Below are 25,850 nucleotides of genomic sequence, written 5' to 3'. Positions count from 1 at the left end.
GGACACAGAAGGCATTAGGAAGTTCAATATGAATTAATCCTGATATTTCCTACCTAGCTGGACAGAAAATAAAGCTAATGGAAAAAATATAAAATGTAACTTTAGATAATTTTAGCAATGGTAGAGAATTTACAGTTGTGGACAGAAATACTCAGTTTGGTATCACACCTCATGATTCCCAGAGTAGAACGATCACATTTGAAGGACTAAAAGGGTAAAATGTAACATGCACATTCATCCTTATGTAAGAGTTTGTTATTTTCTGATACGGTATATTTGAAATGGTGTAAGCAGAGGACTACTCTCACCAGTAATGTAGAATTTGCTTCAAAACATACCACTGCCACAATACTAAAAAATTGGTCAATAAAGACATATTAGTTGATCAGATGTCCATTTACTTTGAATTACAACATAGATTGACTTCAGAAGTTTGACATTCAAATAGAAGTTACTGAGACTTTAACAGGTATTTAATCCAACATATAATAAAGATAATATATTTTTTATCTCGGGAAAGATTATTCTGTTTTGCAGTACAAGGTTAGAAGTCTCAAATTATAAATTCATCTTTTGGAAAATGGAAGGAAGTGGCCCTCTTTTGTGTGTATGTGGTGGTCAGGGACTTGTTTTAGTGGTGGGATTTGCAGTGTTAGCTTTTCATTTGAGCTCAATGGTGTTAAAGGTCTTTTCCAACCTAAATGATCCTGTGATTCTCTATGTATTTCTTCCTTTGTGAAACAGTATTACTTATTTACTGCAAAAGTACAGTAAAGTACATTAAAATTTTTAGCATTAAAAAAATGAGTATAACATTATCATTAGCAATTTGGCATACCATGAAAGTTATTTTAGTATAACACAATGCAGAAGCCTGATGACATTTCACTAAGAAAAGCTCAATATATTTTCTATGAGTCAGTACTTTCAGGTTTCCACCTATTTGTTATATTCATTCCCTGTGTGCAACACAGTGACACTTTGATTATTTATCTCTATCAAACTGAATTATCTTCAATTTTCTAAATTTGTGTTTTATCTGTGTGTGTGTGTGTGTGTATGCACATATTCCTTACCTTAGGAAATTTTTCCCTGTGGTTATTCCTTTGGTGTGTTCAGGAACAACCGCAGCTTCCATTCGCAAGAGCTGAACAAACCCCACAGAATTCATGCTGAGCTAGAATCTGCTGGTTTAATTCCCTGCTGGGAGTCTGCCAGTTGGGAAACGCTGACCAGCAAGTACAGGTCTTAATTACACAAATCCAGAAGCTGCTGCCAACCTTTCCCCATTGAGAAGCATTTGTTTTCTAGTGTTCTTCTTGATGAACAGATTATCATACAAACATTATTTATTGCTGCTTTATATTGTAAGCAATTAAATGAAGAAACCTTTTAAACTCAAGGGAATTTTAATAGGTTACTTGCAAAATGTTATTGCAGGCAACAACTTGTACATGATTTTAGTTCCAAACCCACCAAAAAATTATACAAATCAGCATTGTAAAAGTGTCAGATTAATGCCTTACAGGCTTTGCTGGCAGAATTAATTTCTAAATTCTAGATGTGGGGAAACATTACTCTCATTTTTTTCCTTTTCCATTTTTTTTAGAAAAATTTACAAGTGAAATATTACTACAAAACTTTTTTTTTTATAAGGAATTTTTGCAAAACATTTACATTTTTACCATCAACTATTTTTCTGTTTCAAAATCATTATGTAGATTTAATACCCTATGCTGCACATCAATTCTTGCGGGATGACAATTCAGTGACATGCATAAAAAAACACCACAAGGCATTAAAATGAAGACTTAAATACAAATATTGTTGCAATAAAACAGTTATAAAATTGAAAAATAGGACCTAAACATCATGCTTACTTAACTTTGACAAATTAACTTTTTCTCCTAGATTACACACTTTTATTACTGCTCTCGTGAAAGAATGTGATAAATAATGACTTAACACCAATTGCTAATGTAATCGGCAACACATACACAAACCTAACCAAAGAAAGTATATTGTAAGAAAAAAACTATTCTAACACTGGAGTTCTACCATGGTAAATACACTTTGCACTGATAATTACAATAAAGCAAAATTTTTAATGGTGGCAAAGGGAATGAACAGTGAAATGCCATTAAACAAGATACTACTGCACATCTGTGCCCTATTACTTACAACAGCTATATCCCACTGAGTCAAATAAAGGACATTGAAATTTACGATCCTTTTAAGACAGAAAAGTGGATTCAGAATGGTATGCAGAACAGACTGGCAGAATGTTTCTAATTCCAGCGGTAAAATGTGCACCTGCTAACACAAGTTAATGTATTTGAGATGCTATGAAGCCAACCAGATTTAGATTTGGATACATCTATAACAGGGATTCATTGCAGATTAAAAATTACTTCAGTTTCCTATCTGCATACATAAGTATGCATGAAAAAATTACGTATGAAATGGTTGTGCAGAATGCTTGTAACTTCAGTTTACAAAACTGTTAACTTTTAGGAAATATGATATTAACATTAGGAAAGTTCTTCTTTGCATAAAGTAATGTAGAGCACTGATTGTGAAGCATAATGATAAAATATATCTTTGACGATTCATTTCCTTTATAATAAAATTAACAGTTAATACTACCTAATGTTCATCTGTATTAAATGTAACACCTAATTGCTTCTGATGTTTTAAATCCAGATACATCAGTTAAGAGTACTTTAAATAAAATATACAAAATAATGTACAAAACCCAACTAAAATTTAAAGACTCTGTTACAAGTCTAAAAAAGCTTTAAGAAACTTGAAATTTATAACCACAGTGTAAAATTGTTTTTCTTTAATCTCAAAGCTTTTTATGTAAACTGAAAGTATAAAATACCCTCAGCTTAGTATTTTGCTACAAAGGGCTGGCCTAAAGTGTACACAGTGTAAACAATGGCATTTCTTTTGCTTCAAAAATACAGAAAACACCACAAGATTGATAAATTGTTCAGATGAGAAGTATATGATCTTTAGGGAATGCACAGGGTACCTGTTACGTCTTACAAACCAACAGCTACCACGTACATTCTTCCTTTCATAATTTGTAGGGGAAAGAAGAACATCTTATTCTTCTTGCACTGTACTTCCTTCAGTTACATTAAAATATTTTGGTATATAAATCTCCTTAAAAACTGGTCATGAGAATTTATTAACAAGTGACTGTAGATGTAAAAGGCTGTATTTATGCCTAGGGGAAGTAATTAAAAATCCTGAGTATGAAATATTTGGCCATCTTTCCTCCTTGTACCTACTATTAATTTTCACACAGAAAATGCAATTTTTGTTTTTTTTTTTTTTCTTTTTTTTTAAATATTTCCTCTATATTCACTGTCACATCTGAAAATTTAACCAAACCTTTGAAACCAAAAGTCATGTCCCAAAAAGATTATAATATTTCTCTTTTCCCAGTTTGTTTTTTGGTTGGAGGATCAATATAAGACTAGATAGGTAACAGATATTTATTACCAGCCTACATACTATCCTTGAAAAGTGGTGGTAATATTTGAGGGGAAAGAGAAAATGTTTACTTACTTCTTTCCTTATTAAAATGTGATAATTTTTTTTCTTTGGCTATTAAGTCAAAGCACAAAGAACTCAGCACATTAACCACAACATAACAAACTAGTATTTACAGAGGAGATACTGGATAACACTCAGTTGTCAGATTGATTTCCATGAATTCTAACAAAATTAAAACAATCAAACACCTAAGTTCGAGTTTTTAAGATTCAAGTTATCTATGAGTTAGAAATGGGCCACAGATGTTTTAAAATACAGAATCATAGAACCACAGAATGGTTTGGGTTGGAACGGACCTTAAAGATCTAGTTCCAACCTCCTTGCCATGGGCAGATGGGCAGGGAAATATAAAATGAAACTATTTACCAAAAATTGACACAATTTTCTTTTGTTCTACATAAAGATACCATTACTTTTGTAAATCATATGTTAATATCTTTCTATGGTTTTATCTTTCCTACTGTTTACACTAATTCTACATAGCCTAGCTCTCCACATGAAGAGAGGAATTAGAACTCACTGATTGTCATTTATACACACTACTATAATGTAGTAGTTGAAATTAATCTGAGGCCCACCTCAGAATCACTTTGCAGCATGCATCATTCAGCTGCTATTTGAGTAATTCCAAAATTTGAGAAAAGATGGCCAAAATTAACTGATGTGTTGTATGGACTGAGCAAAATCCCAAAATATGTCCACTGTTGTTCATCCTGTGTTCTGTTTTGCTGCGTCTTATGGGAAAAGGATGCTCTCATTAAAATACTACAAATTTATGTTAAAAACAAAGTGCCTTCATCAAATGGTATTAATCCTAGTCAAGGTCCACCCAGTTTTACATTGATACTATCAGATTTTATAAACACATTAACATACAGTGGTAAAATAGGGGGGTAAAGTTCACTTAAAATCATTACAGAATATACAGATATATAACTAAAAAAGTACAGTATGGAAATATTATTCCTCTATCTGTTTATCCAGTCATCAATTTGCGCTGTTTGTATTTTTGAAATTTTTGTCTTGTTGCACCGGTGTACACTTCCCTTGCTGACCTTCCAACCTGGAACACTTACAGAAGTCATGACTGAAAAAAAGATTTCCTGCTCTGTAATCCACTTTACCAGCCCACTTCCATATCCTGAAAGGTATGTAAACTTAAGTGCAGCACTAGGTGTCCATATAAATGATCCTTTCAGAATTCTTCCATGTTTGTTGAAACATTAGGGGTTGCTGGGTTTGAATCTTGAGAAATGGCAGCAACAGTGACAATTCTTGGAGAACCAAGAACCTCAGTAACTGAAGAGTCCAGTTCTCCTGAGGTAACAATAGCAAGGGCTGTTCCACCACCCTTCTTGTTTTGATGAGTTTTGACATGTTTCGAGAGATGGTCACTTCGCATAAACCTTTTAGAACATTCTGGGCATTCAAATCTCTTTTCACCTTTTCAAAAAGAAAAAGAAAACCAACATGTTACTGAAAGAGAGCACTGAACACTGCTTGATCATCTGAATCTCACCCTATTCTATTCAACACTCAAAGTGTCTTTATAAGGACACCTTTTCCACCTGTCTCATTTCCAGGTGTGTTCTGTTCAGTCATAGGCTTTTGGCCACCTACTCCCCACTACTGAAATGTTCTCAACAAGTATTTGCTATGCTGTGATCATCTGACGAGAAGTTTGAATTTCAGGACACCAGAGAATTTTCATAAACTTCTATAAATCTACCAGAGCAAGGGAGGTAAAAGCACTCAAAGAACAACTTTATTATAATGCTTTTTAAATTTAGATTACACCAATGGGAAACAAATTCAGAAACACGAATTCCAATGCTCCAAGAAGATGTATGAAATCTACACCAAGAGAGACAAATTCAGTTTACCAAAAGGTACTGTTACTGTTCAAATGTAATTAGCACTTAGACATGAGGTGCTCTAAGTTTGGGGAGAAGGGACAGGAGGGGGAGATACTCTCCTGGGGATAAAAATATGAAGGCTGATAAAATTTTTCAGCTTTTAAAACACCAGCTCTTCCATTCTGAACTGTTAAGAGACTTTGCTTTATCAGTTCCCACTTGAAACTAGGAAATTTCCCAAGAAGACCAAATCCAGTGTACGGACTAGGTTAATAAATTTCTTAAGGTCTGAGCTAATCCAAGTGAGGAAACAATAACCCTGGTCCATGGCCAATCCTATGTGCCTGACCTAAATTTGTTACATTTAGATAAGGCACTAGCTAATGTACATCAGCTATCTATGATGAAATAGTCCTCACTTTCTAGCCTACATACAAAAGAACAACTGGAACAGATCCCTTTTTATTTATATGATTTCACAGTCAGCCTAAATTTATGAAAACTTGAATCTACCACTTCCTTATTTTAAAGTTACTTTTTTCACATTTAAGGGTAATTTTCAGCTAACTTAGTGAGAACCTTGATACCATTGTTTAACTATGGTCACTACAAATCAGACTTGCTGTACTATGGCTACACAGAGTGATGACCAACCTGTGTGGGTTCTTCTATGCCTTTGTAACTCATCACTCCTTGTGAATCGCTTGCCACAAAAGATCCAGTTGCACACAAATGGTCTTTCACCGGTGTGCCAGCGCAGATGTGCCCGAAGATGAGATGTCTTGCCATAAACTTTTCCACAGCCTTCAATATGGCAGATATGCTGTTTCTTTTTTCCTGGCTCATTGCTGCCTCTGAAAAGATCATATTTAAACAGCTAAGTAGTTATATTCTAAAACATTACCAGCTATTAGGAGAAACATTTCATGCTAATAGCGGCAATTTTAATCCCCGTCTAAAAAAGCCCACACAAAGCATTCAAAATCTAGGCAACATAGGACAATCTCATTCCCAAATGAGGCAAGCTGTGATAAGATGCTTAAATATATACTGATAAAAGTTACACTTACCTTCCTTCTCCCTCTCTGCAGTTAGGACATGAGCAGGCAACTCTTCTCAGTCTCTTGCCAGGCTGCACTTCCTGGTCAGAAGCTTGTTGAGCTTGTTGAAGCTGCACTTGTGTTATCTGATCGGGACTAACAGCACCAATTGCTGCATTAGCAATGCCACCTACTGCTACGGTTACAGGAGCTATTGTGGCTTGCTGTACTTTTACTCCATCCTGTCCTTGCTGTTGACCTGTAAAATAAAAATTGTTTGTACCTTTTATTAGTCATTTCAATAAGTGAAATGCACAAATAAACTTTACACATTTACACTAGGTGGACAAAAATCCACCTATTGTTAAGAGAAGCCACAAACAAAATATTAAATCCAGTAATTTTTCTGAAGTATTACCTACCTGCTATTTTAATGCAATTTGTTATTAAAACAGCAGAAGACTCCAAATTACTGACTGATACTAAGAAAAATTACCTAGTTTAGCAAATGTATTCTTTTTCTTAAAAGCTGAAATAGGCAAAATCTTACACAGAAATATAGTTCAGTCAATTGCCAATTAATGTCTCCCTAATAACCTTTGAACTATATCAGCATTCAGAAAACTACAATTAGCTAATTAAGAAGTTGTTCTATGGCACTTACAGAATTGTCACTTCTCTTACAATCTGACTAGAATCAACATCAAGCCAGGAAGGAACTTTTGAATGAAAAAGAAACTTAGGACTAGACTTGAACAAACTAACATCCCAAAGCTTTTTTGAGATTGTTGTTTTGCATGATTCTCTGCTCAGGATGGGGTCACCCTGGTTAAAAGTATAAATGGGGGGAAAAGAAGAAAGAGCCACCCTGGGGAAAGAGGTCTGGTGTTTGGGTTGATGGCAAGCTGAAGATGAGTCAACAGTGTGCCCTGGCAGCTGAAAGGGTCAGCTGTACCCTGGGGTGCCTCAGCAGAGCACAGTGAGCCAGGTGAGGGAAGTGACTGGGAAGTGACTCCTGCCCTGCTCTGCCCTGGTGCAGCCTCACCTCGAGCGCTCTGAGCTGGTTTGGGCGCCTTAGTGGAAGAAGCACATCAAACTGTCAGAGTGTGTCCAGAGGAGGGGACCAAGATGGTGAAAGGTCTCAAGGGCAAGATGTACAAGGAACAGCTGAGGTCACTTGGTTTGTTCAGCTCGGAGAAGAGAAGGGTGACCTCCACAAAGTCTACACCTTCCTCAAGGGAGGCAGTCGAGGGAGAGGTGCTGATCTCCCCTCTCCTCTTTCTGGTGACTGGTGATAGGACATGAGGGAATGGCATGAATCTGCACCAGGGAAAGTTCAGGTAGGACATTAGGAAAAGACTCTTCACTGAGAAGGTAGTTGATCACCAGAACAGAATCACCAGGGAAGGGATCAAACATAATTCCAAGACTGAATCAATGAACAAAGAATTCAGCTTGACAGCGTAAGTCCATTATCTCATTGGCTTTCTTGATCTAAGGAAATCTGGATTACTGGCTTGATATTAAAGCAAAAGAAACTATTCCAACATAGGTAAGAAGTGCAGTTTCTTGAACAACAAAGTCATATTATGTTTGTTTTAAAAATTAGTAGTATACAGACTTAGAAAATACATATAATAAACTGAATCTGACACAGAGATGACTTCCAGCCACAATATGACAATATGACTGAATGCCAGCCCTCTTAGTAACAGGAATGGGACAAAATATAATCAGATGCTGCCATTTTCAAAAATTCACTGTCTTCATACAACTGTGAAATTAAAGGAAATACCCTTTTTTTTCACCTTATTTAGAGAGTGTAACAGTCAACCAGAATTCTTTAGAGCAGAATACAATATTTAAGATTGTATAAATACTAGTCCTCAGTATTGAAGCATTCACTTAAAATTAAGAAATTCATCAGGGATAACATGGTTCAGAGATATTTGAATGGGTTTTAATGATTTCTGTAGCATCCATAACATAACAGGCACCACCAATGAGGATAGGAAGAACACTCTCTCTGAAGCCTCAAGTACCCAGCTACTGAGTGAGTTGACACACAGCCCAGCATGGGACAATGACTACTTGGTTCACATGACTACTGAGGGGCAAGAGATGCTTGCACAGAATATCTTGTGTAACAGCCAGAGGTGAAATCTAACACACACCACCTAACAACACCACATACATGCACATAGGTTAGTACTGAAGAACACGATATACAGAGAACCTCCCAAAGTGACTTGATTTGTCATCTAAAGGCTACTGCTGGCTACAGGAAATTGAATAAATCTGGTTTCTGCCTATGTCAGTACCAGGTTATTTTCACCTGAAGCACTGATCAAATTTACACAGTTATTTCTCTTAGTTTATGACTGGAAGTTGCATCTGACCTGCCTAGATGTGAATAAACACGAATTCCTTGTCTTCTTAAGAAGGCCAGAAATAGTGAGAGACACTGAATGTTTTCAGTTCTCTGAAAAGAACAAGGACAAGCCCCTAAGAGATAGCGTTTGAACCCCACTTGCGATTGGACATATAGTGAAAACAAACAAACAAAAAATCTAAAAGGATTCTGGTATCAGCAGCAAAGGAAAAATAATTACAGGCTTAACCTTGAGTGCAATCCCCATATGTTTAGGATAGAACCAACTCTTTATTTTCAGAATAGCAATGTAGTGGAAATATATTTATTTCCCATACTTTAATAGGAAAGAAAAGCACTCATGATAATCCTTGAGGGAGAATATGATAGGGTAAGAAGAACATCATGATATAAATGCAAATAGTAATATCAAGTACTTTGGTCTAACAGTGGCTGAAGAGGATACTAGAGCTTCCAAAGAAAGTGCTAGTCCTGGGGCAACTCCTGGTCAGGCTGTTAAGCTGTTGGAATACTGAGTGCTATAAACAGCCAGAGTCAAAAAAAGGCAATTTTTTAAAATATTTAATGCTTATCCTAATATGATAATATTAATATGATAATTGTGACTGCTTGTGATAAAAACCAGGCACACTTTCTGGTGAGCCAAAGGTAAATGAAAAGGAAGAACTTGCTTAATGTGCAGTCTTCTACAGAGCACAATCCACTCCCCATCTGTTAAACATACCCAAGGTGCAAACTCCTTTAATCCACAGAGCAGCACTAAAAATGAAGCACCCCCAATGGTCACTACAAAAGTTAAAGATATAACAGATATTGTGACCTATTGCAGCCTCCTATTCTATTTTCATTATCAGTCACAGTACATTGTTAAGAAGTCTACTTTTTTATTACAGTCTGTTAGAAGGACTACTCCATTTATGCCACAAAGTCCTATTGGAGCAAAGAAGTCCTGAGACCTAATCAGTCTGTGGTCAGAAATCAGTTGAAGAGGTAATTTATCTCGCTCTCTGATTTTCTTGAATTGGTATTAAAGCTTTGATGCAACCTTTCCCTGGGCTGTCCTGAGATGACTGTATGATGTGGTATCCTCATAGTCTGTTTTTTTGCTCAGAAATGGGCCCTGTAGCTCTAAACTAGGCCTAGAGGGCCAGAGAGAGCAAAGGGCAGAGGGAAAAGATGCACACCATTTATCTGCAGAAGCTTCATTTTTACTCCCCTCAACTTCCTTTTCTCACTGACTGAGCTGCCTAGCACGGACAGCAAGAGAAAAATAAAGCTCTCAGAGTGCTCTGGGAGTTTGCAGCCATGTAGCCAGGAAGAGAAAACTGAGAGTCTTTACTTTTAAACTAGCTTCCAGTTCATTAGCTGAGACAAAAGGTTCTTCTCTAGACTGTGGCTTCTTCAGAGGAACTGCTCAACTCTGCTGCTCCTGTCCAGAAGACCAACACTGCCACATCATGTCCCCCTTGGAGACTGCCTTAGCAGCTCCCAACCCAAAAAAAGCCATGCCTACAAAACAAACTTTAGACTCTGAATCTGAATCTACCATCTTTTCAGAGCAAAGAGAGGTTTTATTGCTTAATATTATTCATTCTTTTCATGTTTGTGAGTACTTTGCTCATTAAATAAACAGTTTCTTCCACTTCTCTCAGAGAAAATTTACCTCCTGAACCAGCTGGGGGAAGGATCACTTAAATCTGCTTTCTAAAGAGACCCCTTCAAAAAATTCCTTCCCTAAACCAAGACAGCTGTCAAACCAAGGCTTTTCAAGTAAGATGTGAATTGTGACACTTGAACCCTGAGAAGGATCACTCCTTTTCTCATCCCATGATTACTGGTTAATATTCAGGACATAATTCTAGCATATGACAAATAGACATTTATAGAGAAGCCTGTTCAGCATTTCTAAAAATCCAATATATTTTGCTGATTCCATATGAACCAACTTTCACTGTCCAAGTAATGAGATGACCAACTCCACAAGGGTCTTCTGACACTTCTTCAGAATATTAAATACCACTGCTGACACACACTTTACCTTTCTGAACTTTCCTTCTCCCATGTAAGGACAGGGCATATCTTGGAATACAGGATACACACTACTGAGCTACAACAATTAGTATATTTATTAAACATAATACAGTGACACATTTGAGTAGAAATGATTGACAATAACCAGAAAAATGACAATAAAAATACAAAAGGGACAATGCCCAGTAAGGTTGCTCAGACAGACAATTACATTCCCCACATGATTTCAGTTAAACAGTAATAAGTGACCTGCTCTTCAGCTAGAATTAATTAGTTATAACATTTTCTAATGTGCATATTGATTTTTCTTCTTTAAATTAATCTCATAGAGTCACTATTTTAAACTCCCTTCCCTTGAATTCCACTTACTAAATTCAGAACAGAAGGTTCTGAAGCTCTCAAAATATCATGCAAATTGCCTTATTTGAAGAACCAAGCCACAACATTCAATAAGCAAATCTAGTTTTTTGAGGTAAAAGACTAACTGAAGAAAGCACACATATATGATTAACATTCTTTGTCAGAGCTTTACACAGCTATGAAAAAACACTGGAAAGTTCAGTAATGTAATTACTGGACCTAATTTTTGTTTTGAACTCCTGAGAGAGCACCCCAACAAGCTAGCACACTAGTAATGCACAGGGTAGAAATGCATCTATTCTCATTTTAAAGCTGTTTTACATAAAAGTCTTTGTTCTTTGAGAATAACAGGAGTGTATTTTAGACCAGTTGAAATATCTTTTCTCCTGAAGAAAAATCAGAATTTTTTCACAACACTGACAGAACCTGCTCAAAATCTCAAAGTGAGTCTGCTATAGTCTTGAGTTGTATGGGATTTTTTTGTAAACTATATACTAGAATCCTATGGATCACTACGAGCTTTAACTTTTACATTGCTTGCACTTATTAAAGGGGAAGGAAAACAAAGGGAATATGAAGGGAAAATAAAAGAATTTAATTATTTCTTAAATCGCCTCTGCCAAAGAAAAGAAACTGAGAAAACTTAATGTTGCTATGTGTTTGCAGCCTACTAAATTAAATGAAGACAACTTCTAGAAGTTTAAAACAGAGAGGATTTTTCAGTTGAGAGGATCTAGGTCTAAACTGGCTTCTTATTTGGAGGAAACAAAAAAACCAAACCCAGCAAACAAACCTGCTTAGTCTAAAAACAGGTAGTTGAGATAATGTTATCTACACAGGAAGAGAATGATCTCTTGACACTATCTAGATGGAGAAAAAAAGGCTTATTAAAAGTATTCCTTTCAAAGTCTTACTAGAGGCATTAAATGCTATTTAAAGCCTTCCAGAAATGCTGCTACAATCAGGAGATCACTTGAAATTGCTTCTTCCTGACACACTCCAAACCACAAGACCTGATATCACTACACTTCACCATTCATAATCAAACCCTTCAGTAACAACAGCTCTCATGTTTCAGCACCCATTTGAGAAAGAGGCCTAAAACAAGTCACTATGTGAAGGAACAAAGTCACACGTCAGTTCATGTATGTTATTCTGTATGAGCTGTGAAAGCAGTCACTGTACACTGACCCCTGCTTTTGGAATAGAGAAAGTTTTCTCAAGTTCCCATGATTTCTTTAATAATGATTCCTGAAATTGTGAAATAGCTTGATAAAAAAAATTAACGCTGAACTTGCATATATCTGAGCTTTATTGTACAAACTGTTAGGATATAATGGTAACTTACAACCAATGTTACAAAATAACATTGATACAAAATAACATTGATACTAAATTGCATTTCATTTCCTCTCAGGCCTAAGTTCTATCCTGCTATTGAATAGTAACTATTTATTTGACCATAGGACAAAATGAATACAGTAAGGAAACCTGTTATAGTATTTAATTACAAATCAAGTGCAACAGAAGTCTCACTTATTGCAATATTACAAATATGATTATGACTGAATAGAAATTTTTAAGCTTCTCAAATAAAAGAGCCTGCATGGTCTTTTATCAAGGGGTTTAGTCACTAATCTTTCCCATTTAAGTCATTAAGTAACTGCATTACTTATTAACATGACATACAGGATTATCAAGATAAATGCTTGCACATCCTTTATTCTTCATCAGTTGCTCAGCTTTCCAATTCTGCAGTAAAATTGCATCTTAGCAGGTAAAACTCAAATATACTTTCCCACATGTACTTTACTCATGTACTCAAGTTACACGAGTTTTAACACATTCATGCAAGAAAATTTAGCAACTTTAAGTAAACTACTATGAAAGCAAATAATACATATGCACACACCCCAGTCACATTTTCAGTTAAAAATTAATTTGTTAAACCATAACAGCACTTTAATGATTTCAGAAAGCTAATGCATGGTACCTAAAACACTTCTACAGAGTGACTGATCACCGGTCATTAGGCTTGGCCATCCATTATAAGTCAAACCAAACTTCCTTTTACCACACACTACACCTGCTTCCCTACACTTGTTCACCTGAAGAAGCACACCCAAACTCAGATTACTCTCTGAGGCTAATAGAGCAGAAGGGAGAGAAAAGGACTTAAATTTATTGATCTATAGAAATCATGAGAGTAAAGCATTAGAGAATTGGATGTTGGAAAGAAGAGAAATTTAAGACTAAGAAAAGGATACTTCTCAGTTCTGGTACATAGTTCCTCAGAAAAAAATGTATATATTTCCTGTTGCTATTCTGCAACCAATGTTTAGCAGTCAAAAGATGAGAGCAGCAATGACAAAGTTACCTTAGTTGGGTGCAAAATCTGAGAAACACTTGGCAAAATGTACCTAGAGCTACAGTGGCTAATGCTGCAAAGAAGAAAATTTGTTCAACTATGTATTCTAAAAAGCAAAGAAAACGCTGCAGTTAGAATCTGTATTTCAATGCATATTACTACAAGACAGCCTGCAGAGTTCCAAAGCCCTACAGGCATCAGAGCTGATGCAGCAACTCATCCATTAACAACTCACTAATAGAAAGCAATGGGAAAAAATTCTCATCTTCCCTTGCCCTGCATACACCAGATACTCTAAGACTGAAAACATCCTTTAATAGTCTTTTTCCACAAAGACATAAATGTAATTTACACTAAGATAATATCTATATACTTTATATATATATATTGATAATACAATATACTTATAATAACATGTCTATATTGTATAATAGAATATAATGCTTTGATTAAGGTATAGTCAAGTTTTAAATATTGTTTAAAAGTATGTGTCAATATAGATAGAGATCCTCTTTTTTTAAAAACTACTATGAAAGAGGTTCATGCTGAAAAAAGAAGCACAAATGACATTTTAAAATTACATATATGTAAAGACAACACTGAATTTAAATATTTACAGAGAAGATGATACAGTGTGCTGACAATTCTGCTCTCTTCTCTAAGCAGTGGTTAATAAAGATTTATGAAGAAACAATATGCGACAAAAGAAGAATTCCCTAGAACTGAAACTGCAAGCACTGATACAAGGGACCCACACATTCTGTAGAGATCAGTTTGGAGTAAGGAGAGGAACTGGATTCATCCAGCTACTGCAAAGGTCATCACAAATCACAGCTTTGTGTCCAGATGCTACTACAAGCAGAAAGTCTCCAGTGCAAATTGCAGCATCAAATAGACATCTGTCTTTTCTACCCCCTACAGGGGCACTGCAGCAAGTTTCTATCTTATGTCCGTGACTAACTTTGTCAAGATTTGTAAGAACTTGCTATACTCTTCTTCAAGAGATTTTTTAATCTCATTGTATTAAAAAATTACTGAACCGCATAATAACTACACTTTCTGTTGAAATTACCGCTTCAAGAGTGAAGGCGGCAATAAAGTTAGAGGGGTTTAAGTATTTTTAAAAAGATGAAGTTTTTTTCCTTTAGTGCAAGAATTATATTGGTAACCAAAACAAAATCAAACCAACGTCCCAAAAGTTTCACCAAGTTACTTTAATGATTTTTCAAAAATGTAAGGATTTACTCAAGGGCTTTAGGGACAACCTGAGGGCACTTTGAGCCAGAAAATAGGTTTTCCCAGCTGGTAAGACCTTTCATTAAACTGGAAACAATTTTACTTTTTATTACTTTAATAAACATAGGAAAGAGCTACTACAAATACAACACAGAAAGACCCACACAAAACCAATATAAAAATCAAACACGGAGGTACAATTTCACAAAATTTAATCTTGAACAATTAACTGGTGATTTCAGTCAAAGCAAGGCAATGTCTCTGGTTGTTTTGGATACTGTGACTTCAAATGAAAAAAAAATATGGTCAATTTATTAAGTATTCTAAAGAAGGAGATGGAATCAGAAAAGTAACTTGTTATACTAATGAAAAGAGACTCTTCCAAAATAACCTTGATTTTCATCATTATTGAATAAATAGTCAAAAAGTATACTTAGAGTGAGTGTCCAAGAACACTTCTCTGCAGATGAACACAAGTAGTTTCCTGCATGCTGAAACTTAGAGCAACAGCTGAAAACCCAAGTACCAGCTGTGCTGCAAAGTACCAAACACATTGCACGGAAAGTAGCAGCAGATGTAAGAAATTGAGATTCTTAGATTTACTTTTATGGAACATCTCCCTCTCCCCCATCCCCTTGCCCCAACTCTCAGATTATTCTACACCTTATAGCCACAGCAGAATCTGGCCCAGTTCTTTCCTTCAACTCTTCCCCCTACCTCTTAAACAGGGGTAGGACTAGGAAGAAGCCTGTGGACTGTCTGTCTCCACAGTCTGCCTAGAGGAGGTCAATAACTAAGAAACTGAAAAAAACCAAAAATCCCAAAACAAAAATCAAATGCTATCTAACACACTTCTGTCATACGGTAACAAAAACACACACTCAGAAAGTGTCATTTTCTGCACCTCCATTCAAGTTATGGGTAATGCCATGAAGTAGTAATAACTGAATCTTGAAAGGACAGAAGTAGGCTAACATGAAAAAATATAAGCCAAGGTTCCAGTACTCTATTTGGAGTTTGGGAGGTAGCTGGGAGCTTTTCTGGGTGGGTATTATGGGATTTTGTCTATGCTTTAGCTGGCTTACATATTTTACACTTGACTAGAAGGTTCATGAATTTCCTTGAAGTAAATATTTTGGCTGTATGAAATATTATGTTGATCAAGATAAAAGTAAATATTTAAAAAAAGGCAAAAGGTAAAGAGATAAAAAGAAATTTAAAGGAAAAAACCCCCAAGATTCATAAAACATTTTTAAAAATCTTATTCAGCAAGACTAAACATGAGCATTGAGCTTTGTTTTTATTAACAGTCTATGGATGAATAGGCTGACCAATATTAAAACTAACTTGTTCATTAAAGATGTAAAACCTGAAACTTTGTTATAGCCTTTATCAGGCAAGGACCAACAAAAATACATATTATAGAATTACAAAAGAAGGGCCACATAAATCTGTAAGATCCAAACCATAAAAGTTCTGACATTTTCTCTAACACTGTTAACCCTACAAAACTGTTTACTTAGTCTTGTTTTTTGGATCAGAACAAACTGAAAACTTCATGCTTTTGTCAGTTACTTCCCCCTGATCAAAGAAATAAGAAAATCAAGGCCCATTTTTCTTAAACTTCAGTATTTTTCTCCAGGGAAAAGCGGTCATATCATGACTTGAAACTATAATTAAGGAAACTCAGGCTTGTACTTAACGTGCATCCCAAGGGTTTTTTCAGCAGGAAGATATTAACTGATAATTCTCTCTTTACAACAAAATAATACTAGACTTCCAATCTATGAAGATTAAATGTGCATTAAATATGCATGTTGGGGTGATACAGTTTTTCCAAGGACCAACTGATCAAGGTGTATAACTGTTATCAACTTCAGCAGCACTGGAGACTGCACTGTCAGGAACAGAGGCATACAGAAATCAATACAACTGTAACCCTACCCCAAAATAAACTAAGCATGTGCTCTGATGCTACATTTCTCAAGAGGCTACAGATGTCCAGAGCTACTGTTTTGCTATATGTCATAACCAGAGTAAAATATTAATTAAAAAAATTATACTTCATTATGCACTCCTGACTACTTCTAAAGCTACAGCACATAAATCAAGCTACTTTTATTAACTAAATTATCCATTAAAATCATTGACCATTAAAAAAGAGTTGTTTTTCAACAATCATAGAACAACCTGAGTTGAGCAGGACCCACAAGCATCACCAAGTCCAGCTCCTGGCTCTCCACACGGCAACCCCCAATAATAACACTGTTTCACTTGAAATTAATACTCCTCTCAGAATATAGCATCCCATTCCATATATACAGTTAGCTTTTTTCAAGAATCATCACTGCTATTAAAATGTTTTTAATATATTAAAATAGTAAGAAATTATTTATTTCATCTACCAGCTCCAAAATTATATGAGACTTAGAGACTTAGAACTCCAAAATTTTAGTTACAGCGAGGAAGCTGTTGAAATGAAATTTTGAATATGCTTCTTGTCTTTCCCTCACACCAGGTGGCAATGGAAGAACAAGAAGATTGGCTTAATGCAGATCTAAGTATGCTTTAACAAAGAAAAAAATACTAACTAGCTGTTGAAGATGTGCCTTATCACTCAATTCACTTCCTTGGCATTTTATGAACAAGAAAGCTCAGCCAATTCTTTTCCTGTTCTACATGCTCCAATTTCTGACTACAGGGATTGAGAGAGGGGATAGCAAAATTCTCAAGACAGGGCTTACATTTAAGGCTTACATTTTGTTCTTGAAGTTTATAGCATAAAAATAGCTCATTATAGAAGTATTTTACCTTGCAATTATAAGTGAAGTTGGTACTTGAAATGCTTCCCCTTCACACCGTATATTAGAAGAAATGATGAAGTCATGCCTTGCTACTCACAGGTCAGGCAGAAAAGACTAGTTTTACTGAGGCATACTGGCAATTTATCTGAACAGGCAGATTGCACATTTCTTAGGGATGAAGTTCAGAACCACTATATTGACACTTTTATTTTTATGCTAACATCACCATGGCTAATGTTTGTTTTCAACTACAGTTTGTTGTCAAACTGTTTCTGCCACTGTATTGAATTTCAGTTTAAGAAAATCCCATAACCAAAGCAATTTTTTCATTAGGAGACTAAATGCTTCTCCTGTAATTACTTTGAAATATCTGAAAAGGATGCCAGTACTATAATATTTAGAACACTGTGGTTCTGCAACAATTCTCAGCTCAAGGCAGCCTGAGAACAGTTGTGACCTTTCATGACTTGGAAAAAGTATGCTACATTTCTATACTCCTCCCATCTACACTCTCAGAATGCCAAGTCACATAGTATGAAGTAAAAAACCAAGACAGATTCCTTTTTTTGCTTGTTTTTTTTTAATACAGCTCAGTACTTTATACTTATCTTCTTACTACAGATTCCACAGCTTGCAGCTTGTTTCTTTCAAGATATTTGCTGCATCTTGCTTGTCAATGAACATCCAGGAAAACACTGCATGTTATTTAAAAAAAAATAAATCATGCAACCCCTATCCTTCAGCTCCTTTGACTTCCACCTTTGGTGTTTATACTTGCCAGTTTTCTTGTATGTAATGTGGCTATTTTAAACCCTTTTCAACTTAGCCACCTACAGGAATCCCTTCTTGATTAGCTATACCACTCACCAAGTTCTGTTTCTAGACACTATTACATTAACACGAGAGGAGCCCCACAGGATATGCCGTCACAAAAATGCATTTTCATTCGTTAAACAATGCAAGTGTAATATTCTAGGACTTCAGACTAAACACCTTCCCCTCCCTCAAAATCTAGCATACATAATAGAGAGTAAGAGAAGACTGCGAATAGCATGAAGATGAATCAGGTATTTTAAATTTTCATAATAGAGGAACTTAAGAACTTTAAATAAAAACATGTCTTATGCAACAATTAAAACACAATATATTGCAGACAAATACTGAATGCATAAAAAATGACTCAGAAAAGACAAATTCAGAGAAAAAAATCCATCTATAACTATTAAACTTGTTTTTAAAAAAATCCCACTTTTGGCTCAGGAATATGCAGGTGACTGAATGAGGGAAGAGAATCTGAGCACTGCTCTTTGTATGCATCACCTGCAGTCAGCATGAGAGAGGGTCAGAAACACTTCTGAATTTTATATTCATAGAATCATACAAGGATCACAAGGCACCTTTAAAGATCATGCAGCTCTGATCCCCCTGCGATAGGCAGGGACATCTTCAGCTGGATCACATTGCTCAAAGACCTACCCAACCTCACCTTGAACACTTCTAGGGACAGGGCATCTACAACCTCTCTGGAAAACCTGTTCCAGTGTCTCACCACACTCAGAGTAAAGCATTTCTTCCTCATGTCCCATCTAAACCTACCCTTTTTCAGCTTAAAACTGCTGTCCCTTGTCCTGTTACTGTCAATAGGTCTTGGTAAAAAGTCTGTCTTTCTGACAAGATCCTGTTATATATCTGGAAGGCTCCCAGAGCTTTCTCTTCACCAGTTTGGATAACCCAACTCTTGCAGCCCATCTTCATACAAGATGTCTTGCAGCTCTCTGATCATGTTCATGGCTCTCTTCTGGACCAGCTGTAACAGATCCATGTCTATCTTCTAGTGGTGTTTCCCAGCACACTCCTATGGACAAGGTCCCACAGCAGTGGCAAAGAGAAAAAGAATCACATCCCTTGAACTGCTGGCCTTGTTTGTTTTTATGTAGCCCAGGATACCATAGACTTCCTGGGCTGCAAGTGTGCATTGCCAGCACACATCCCATTTTTCATCTACTAATATCCCCAAGTCTTTCTCCACAGAACTGCTCTCAATCCATGACTTTATCACACAATCTATACTGAGATTGGGGATTGCTCCATCACAGGTGGGGGACCTTTATTCGGCCTTGCTGAAGTACAATGAGGGTCACATTGCCCACTTCTCAAGCCTGCCAAGACCCTTCTGGATGCCATCCTTTCCCTCAAGCACATCAACTGCACCGCTCATCTTGGTGCCATCTGCAAATTTGCCAAGGGTGCACAGAATCCCACATCATTAGTAAAGATACTGACAGTACTGGTCCCAGTATGGTGACATCATTGATTACTGATCTACATTTGGAGATTGAATCACTGATGGCAACTCTGAATGTGGCCATCCAGCCACTTCCCTATCATCCCTAAAATCCGTATCTCTGCAAGGCTACTGCGAGGGACTGTCAAAAACCCTCACAAAAAGTCACAGCAGATGAAGCAGATTGTCAGCAGCTCTTCCTTTACCTACCCATACAGTCACTCTGGCACAGAAGGCCATTGGATTAGTCAGGCACAATTTGCCCTCTGTGAAGCCATGTTTGGCATACATTTGGGATGACATGTTGGCTGTCTCTAACCACCTCTGTACACACATGCCTGGACATAGCTGGCACAAGGTGTGTTCCATGGTTGTACCAGACACAGAGATGAGGTTGACTGCTTATTAATTCTCAGGAGCCTAATTATTACCTTTTTAAAAAATGGTGTGATGTTTCCCTTTTTCCAGTCACTGAGCAACACAGAGTTAATCTAATCCTTTTCTCTTTTTCCTGTTTAAAGAATTGGATAGAATGCTTCAAAGTCCTCATCAAACTTTGACCCAGACAGTCATGTCTAAACAATATATTGAGTCTTTGAATTGCAAGTCCTAAAACTAGTGCCTGTCAAACAAGAAGACTTAATAAAGAGGGAAAGGGAAGAGAAAGCCTTGAAGAAAGGCTAAAGCTGGATGCAGACAAGTGTGAAAAATGCACAAGAAGTCAGGAGACCTCAAGGTACTGACAAATTGCATAACTATGTCACAGTGATGTGAAAGCATCTGGCCAAAGAGAGAAATGCCTTAGTAGCTCACATTACTATAGAGTATGAAACAGAATGGCAAGGCTCATTACATATTTTTAAGTATCTCAGTAAGAACACTTGGCATGGGATTTCATTGTCATTAAGAACTATTCTGGAGCCCATCGCACACCCCTACAAAAGACTTAAAACTCTCCAGCTTTACTATTGCCAGGCAACAGCCTGTTCCACTGAACAGAAGTCATTGCCCCACGTTATTTTGGGTGGATGAACTCAAAATTCCCCATAATTCAGACCATGTCACCACTCATGTTCAAGAAAAAGGCTTAAACTTGTGTTGCAAGGTGATGGAATCTGACTACTTTTGCTTAAAAAAAGTGATTTTGGAACAAGTATACATAAAATAGAAAAAATATTTTTCATTATTTTAAAACAAAATCATCTAATTCACTTTTGTATGGGGCAAACACCTCCATCATCATGTAACAAAAGTACTCTAAGAAGTATCATTAAGGTAGATATAAGTTTGGTCTATTAATTTTTTTCTCATAAAGAGGGAATTTTTCTGAAGCACAAAAAACCCCCAAAAAACCCAACCAGAAAACCTCACAAAAAGCCCAGTAAGAAAAACCCTCCAAGAATAAGAGAAAAACATCAAAATGAACCAACCAAACAAAACAACTCCACTTACCAAAAGGAAACCATTTTACAAATTGTACCTTTTTCTTAGACTCAACTAGTACTAAAAGCAGTTCCTTTCACTTAGTCTCTTACAGTGTCAATCAACTCATCTACACAAATCTACCTTAATTTAAAAAGGGACTGGGGACAGGAATCCTTTGAACTTCCATCTGCAACTCTCACAGCAGAAGCCTTGAAAAAGGGCAAGGGTATTTTGCAGTATCTACTTTTCCCCAAGACCATAGGGGCAAAATTCAGGAAGTTGCAATCTATAACATTCCAGGCTATTCCCATCCACAGGGAACCATGTGCAAAACAACAACTGACAGCAGAGAAGAAATACTTAGTGCAGAAGTAGCTTGGTAAAAGGCTAAGACAGGTACTGACCTCACAGCAAGGCAGGTATTAGTAGATCCCTGAATGTTCAAGCAATCACAGTGGTTTCTATGCAGCCTGTTGTTTGTCTTCCTCTTAATTAAACAATTGATTAAAGATCTGGTTTTAATGCTCAGAAACTGAACTGGATGAGAATAAAGCTTTCTTCTGTACATTTAATTATGCCTTTGACTGACACTCTGTACACCTTAATAAAATTTTATGGAATCACAGATGGCATAGACTTTGAGGGACCTCTGGAGAGCATCTGGTCCCATCACTCTGCTCAGGCAGGGCCACCTACAGAAAGCTGTCCAGGACCATGTCCAGACAGTTTCTGAATATCTCTGAAGATGGAGAGTCTGCAACATCTCTGAGCAACCTGTGTGAGCACTCAGTAGCTCTACAGTAAAAAAATAATTTTCATCACTGACATTGAAGTTTTCTCTCAGGCCAGAAAGTGAAAGATTGTGAGAACGTCTCTGCTTTGCCCTGCGTTTTTGACCACGTGCAACATATAACCCTAAGTATGGTACTTACCAGGATCAGTTTTTGAACTTTTAACTGAAAAAACACAACAAGAAACCCCAAACACACTTGTACATCTTCCTAGGTTTACAGCAGAGTAAACCTAGGAAGTTATGAAAGGTAGACCAAAATATAGTATTTACCAGAAGATCTTATGGTTTTTCTTCCCAATGTGAAATTTTTCTCTTTTGGAATTTAGAATCTATTTGGCAAAACAAAAATAAAATATAAAATAAAATAAACCCAAAACCAAACAACAAAACACACAACTCCTCCATTTCTCAAAATTTTCTATAAATCAACAAAGTGTTATAATTTTAAATTAAGTATTTTCCTGCTTTACTGCTTCATTTACTACTGAAAAACTAAAGAAAAAATTGTGCTTAAATATCTCACTGTGGAAATAACTAGGAAAACCCCTGTTCATTGAACAGAAATATGACACAAATACAAAAGAAGTTATTTATTGTGATTTTTTTATTGTGATTTTAAAAGTTTTTTTTCTAGAAACTCAACTGGCTTGATTGAAGGACAACGTAACTTCTTTTCCCTAACAAAGTTAGAGCACCTGAATCAATGCATGGGATGAGTTCTTCACTCAGCCTTCTTAAAATTTTCTGGACATCCTCTACACAGCTCACTTCTAACACCTACTTCGACTGCTCATTTGTGGCAAATGAACTACTTGTAGAGAGTTCAGCTTGTTTTCAAGACACTCCACACTGGCAAGCTCAGGTACTGCAGAAAAGAAATACCAGTCTGCAGATATTGAGGCAGCTGAGCTGTTTGTTTTTCAAAAGGTTTCCTGTAATGATGCCTGGGAATAATAAAAAAAAAAAAAAACCACACACACAAAACAACAACATTTCAAATAAAAACCAGCAAACCCAAGGAAGTTAACAGCCTTGATCAAGTCAGCTTATTCTATTTAGGTGGCAAGCAAAGTTTAGATCTTAGCACGTTTGCAATTTTCTATTTCATAACTATTCCTTCCTTGGAATCTTAATACATTTAGCATTAAGGACTGCACATCATGTTCTTCCCTTTCCTTTCCATTCTACCATGTCTCCCATTCCCAGAGTGTAGAATCAGGAAGTTTCATAGGACAGAAGCAGAGATAAATAAGAGAAGGAAATTACAACTAATCTCTTGTATTCAAAAAGCTTGTTCTTTATCCATAACATCAGGTCCTGGGGGAGAAATAGTACCTTATTGAAAAAGAAAAGGAAAAAATGTCAGAATACTTATAGGGGTGGAGCACCTCTTCTATGAGGAAAGGCTGACAGAAATGGGGTTTTTCAGTCTGAAGAAAAGAAGGCTCTGGGAGACCTTATAACACCTTCCAGTACCTAAAGGGGATACAAGAGACTTGAAGAGGAACTTTCTACAAGGGCATGTAGTGATAGGACAGTGGGGAATGGCCTTAATATGAAAGAGGGTAGGTGTAGATTAGACATAAGAAAGAGGGTTTTTTACAATGAGGGTAGCAAAATACTGGAACAGATTGCCCAGAGAGGTGGAGGATGCCCCATCCCTGGAAACATTCAAAGCCAGGTTGGATGGGGCTCTGAGCAACCTAATCTAGTTGAAGATGTCCCTAATCATAGCAGAGGGACTGAACTACATGACCTTTAAAGGTCCCTTTCAATCCAAATTATTCTGTTTCTATGATTCACTGCTGCCAAAAAATTATGGAAACACCTGTAAGGCCTACTGGGAGCAGGACATGAGAGAGTGGGTACAATGAAGAAGAATTCAATGGTCACAAAATGTAACCTACTTAGCATACAAACACTGTATGACTAAGGCTTGGCTTGACCAGGACCATACTTGTGATTCATTGCCCTTTTTTCGTCCTCAAGTTACCAATCTCAATCCTTTTATTTTCCAAAAGACTTCATATGCAAGCACAGGTAGGGTCAATATAACGAACAAATATAATATTCAGAATCTGTTGCTCTAATATCTGCTAGTGTGTACTGAATAATAGTACACCAATAGTAAGCAGAGAAAAAACCTACATGCACCCCCAAATCTAGGCTGTTCCCAAAGCAGGCTTCCTATGGAGTCCCCTACCAAAGTAGAGACTTGTGTCTAAGAAAACCATCAACCAGCACCTTCCTATCAAGAAAAAATTGTTCCAAGGTAAATAGGACTACAGCTGCTCAGCTACAGATAACCAAACTTCTCTTTGAACCATTACAGCTAAACACAAGGTCAAGATTTTAATTCTAATTACCCAGATGAATGCTTGTGTGACACTCCTCAAACAAGCCGGGTTTAGTGCCATCTAACTCAGCTCTTAGTATTCCAGCATGCCATTCCATGCTGAGAAGTACCACAGCAGACAAAATTCTCCCAATAGCTAATTTCTTACTACTAAACTATGTTAGTAGTTATGTCTCCTCAAAAACATTTCAATCAAAAAGAACAATTATTTGCCCAGTTAAACATTTTTCATCTTAGCATATGATTATAAAAACCAAAACCCAAACCATTTAAAAGTCTATATGGTACTAATGTTTGCTTATGCAGACTTGACAGCAGTCAAACATGATGTGTTTTTTCTAACAATTTTATAGTAAAAAACTGTGCCTATAGTCAGGCTGTTGTTGGGAAGAGTTTATTGTAACCACTACAATAGAAGACTTTTACTTCTATGACATAAACCCAAGTTTTGGTAAGTAGTTATCAAGCTGACAAAGATAACTCCTGCCTAAATCAAGTTTTATCTAAAACACTAAAAGTCAGCAAATTTTACATAAAGAGGTGTCCTTGTGGGACACTGCAGAGACCTTGCACAGAGTTTACTGTAAAACTAACTTCAGTTATCCATTCTAGAACCTTTTAATAGCTCCTTTCCCAACCATTAGACCAGCACAACCAAACAGACATTTCATAGTACATATCAAAAGTTCAGCAGCAAGTACTGAAGTACAGTCACCAGTTGGCTTTATCTTTTTATTTTAAAGCAAGCCACAGAAACCATGTGCAAGCACACATTATTCCACTCAATCTCTTTGCAGGACTCAAACTTTTAAGGGAACAACTTTATGAGCTAGTGCAGAATGCAATGAGTAGTTTCATATGAATACATGCCAGGACACAAGTTATCCCAGCTGACATATTGCCACTTGTCATTCTATGTCCCCAAAAGAAGATTTGGAATACTGCCTGGTTGGAAAAAGCTTTTTTTTTGCTGGCTTTTAAACATATCAAAGCTCTATCAGTAAAGTCCCATGTTCACTTCAGGAGTCTACAAGTCTTTAGTAAGACAGAGGACAGAAATATTTAAGTAGTTTATCAAATACAAACAGTTCCATTTCAACTGATACCACTGGTAATATTAATTCAATATTTAGCAAAAATGTCAGCTATTTTAAAATCTGAATTTTAGTAATAAAGTGTGAGATAATTGCTCACAGTTAAGGGTTTAACGTTCATTACAGAAAATTCTGAAGAAAGAGTGCTAATCTAAAATCATCTGGTATTCTTGTAATAGTAAAAAAAAAAAGAAATCAAACCAAAGCCACAAACAACTATCACAAACAAAACAAAACAAGCATA

General features: G+C 36.4%; 1 protein-coding gene across 1 annotated transcript in view; it reads right to left on the bottom strand.

Moving 5' to 3' along the window:
- Positions 1-1,390: 1,390 nt before the first annotated feature.
- Positions 1,391-25,850, bottom strand: part of SP4 (Sp4 transcription factor) — a 27,439-nt gene continuing 2,979 nt past the window's right edge. The window contains exons 4-6 of the mRNA XM_059468007.1: positions 6,494-6,722; positions 6,078-6,277; positions 1,391-5,010 (exon numbers count right to left, since the gene is read on the bottom strand). Coding sequence (XP_059323990.1) covers positions 4,763-5,010; positions 6,078-6,277; positions 6,494-6,722 — 677 coding nt within the window. The 3' untranslated portion in view covers positions 1,391-4,762. The remainder of the gene's footprint in view (positions 5,011-6,077; positions 6,278-6,493; positions 6,723-25,850) is intronic.

The sequence above is a fragment of the Ammospiza nelsoni genome, chromosome 1 (assembly GCF_027579445.1).
Source record: "Ammospiza nelsoni isolate bAmmNel1 chromosome 1, bAmmNel1.pri, whole genome shotgun sequence".
Lineage (NCBI taxonomy): Eukaryota > Metazoa > Chordata > Aves > Passeriformes > Passerellidae > Ammospiza > Ammospiza nelsoni.
This window is presented reverse-complemented; position numbering and strand designations above follow the sequence as displayed.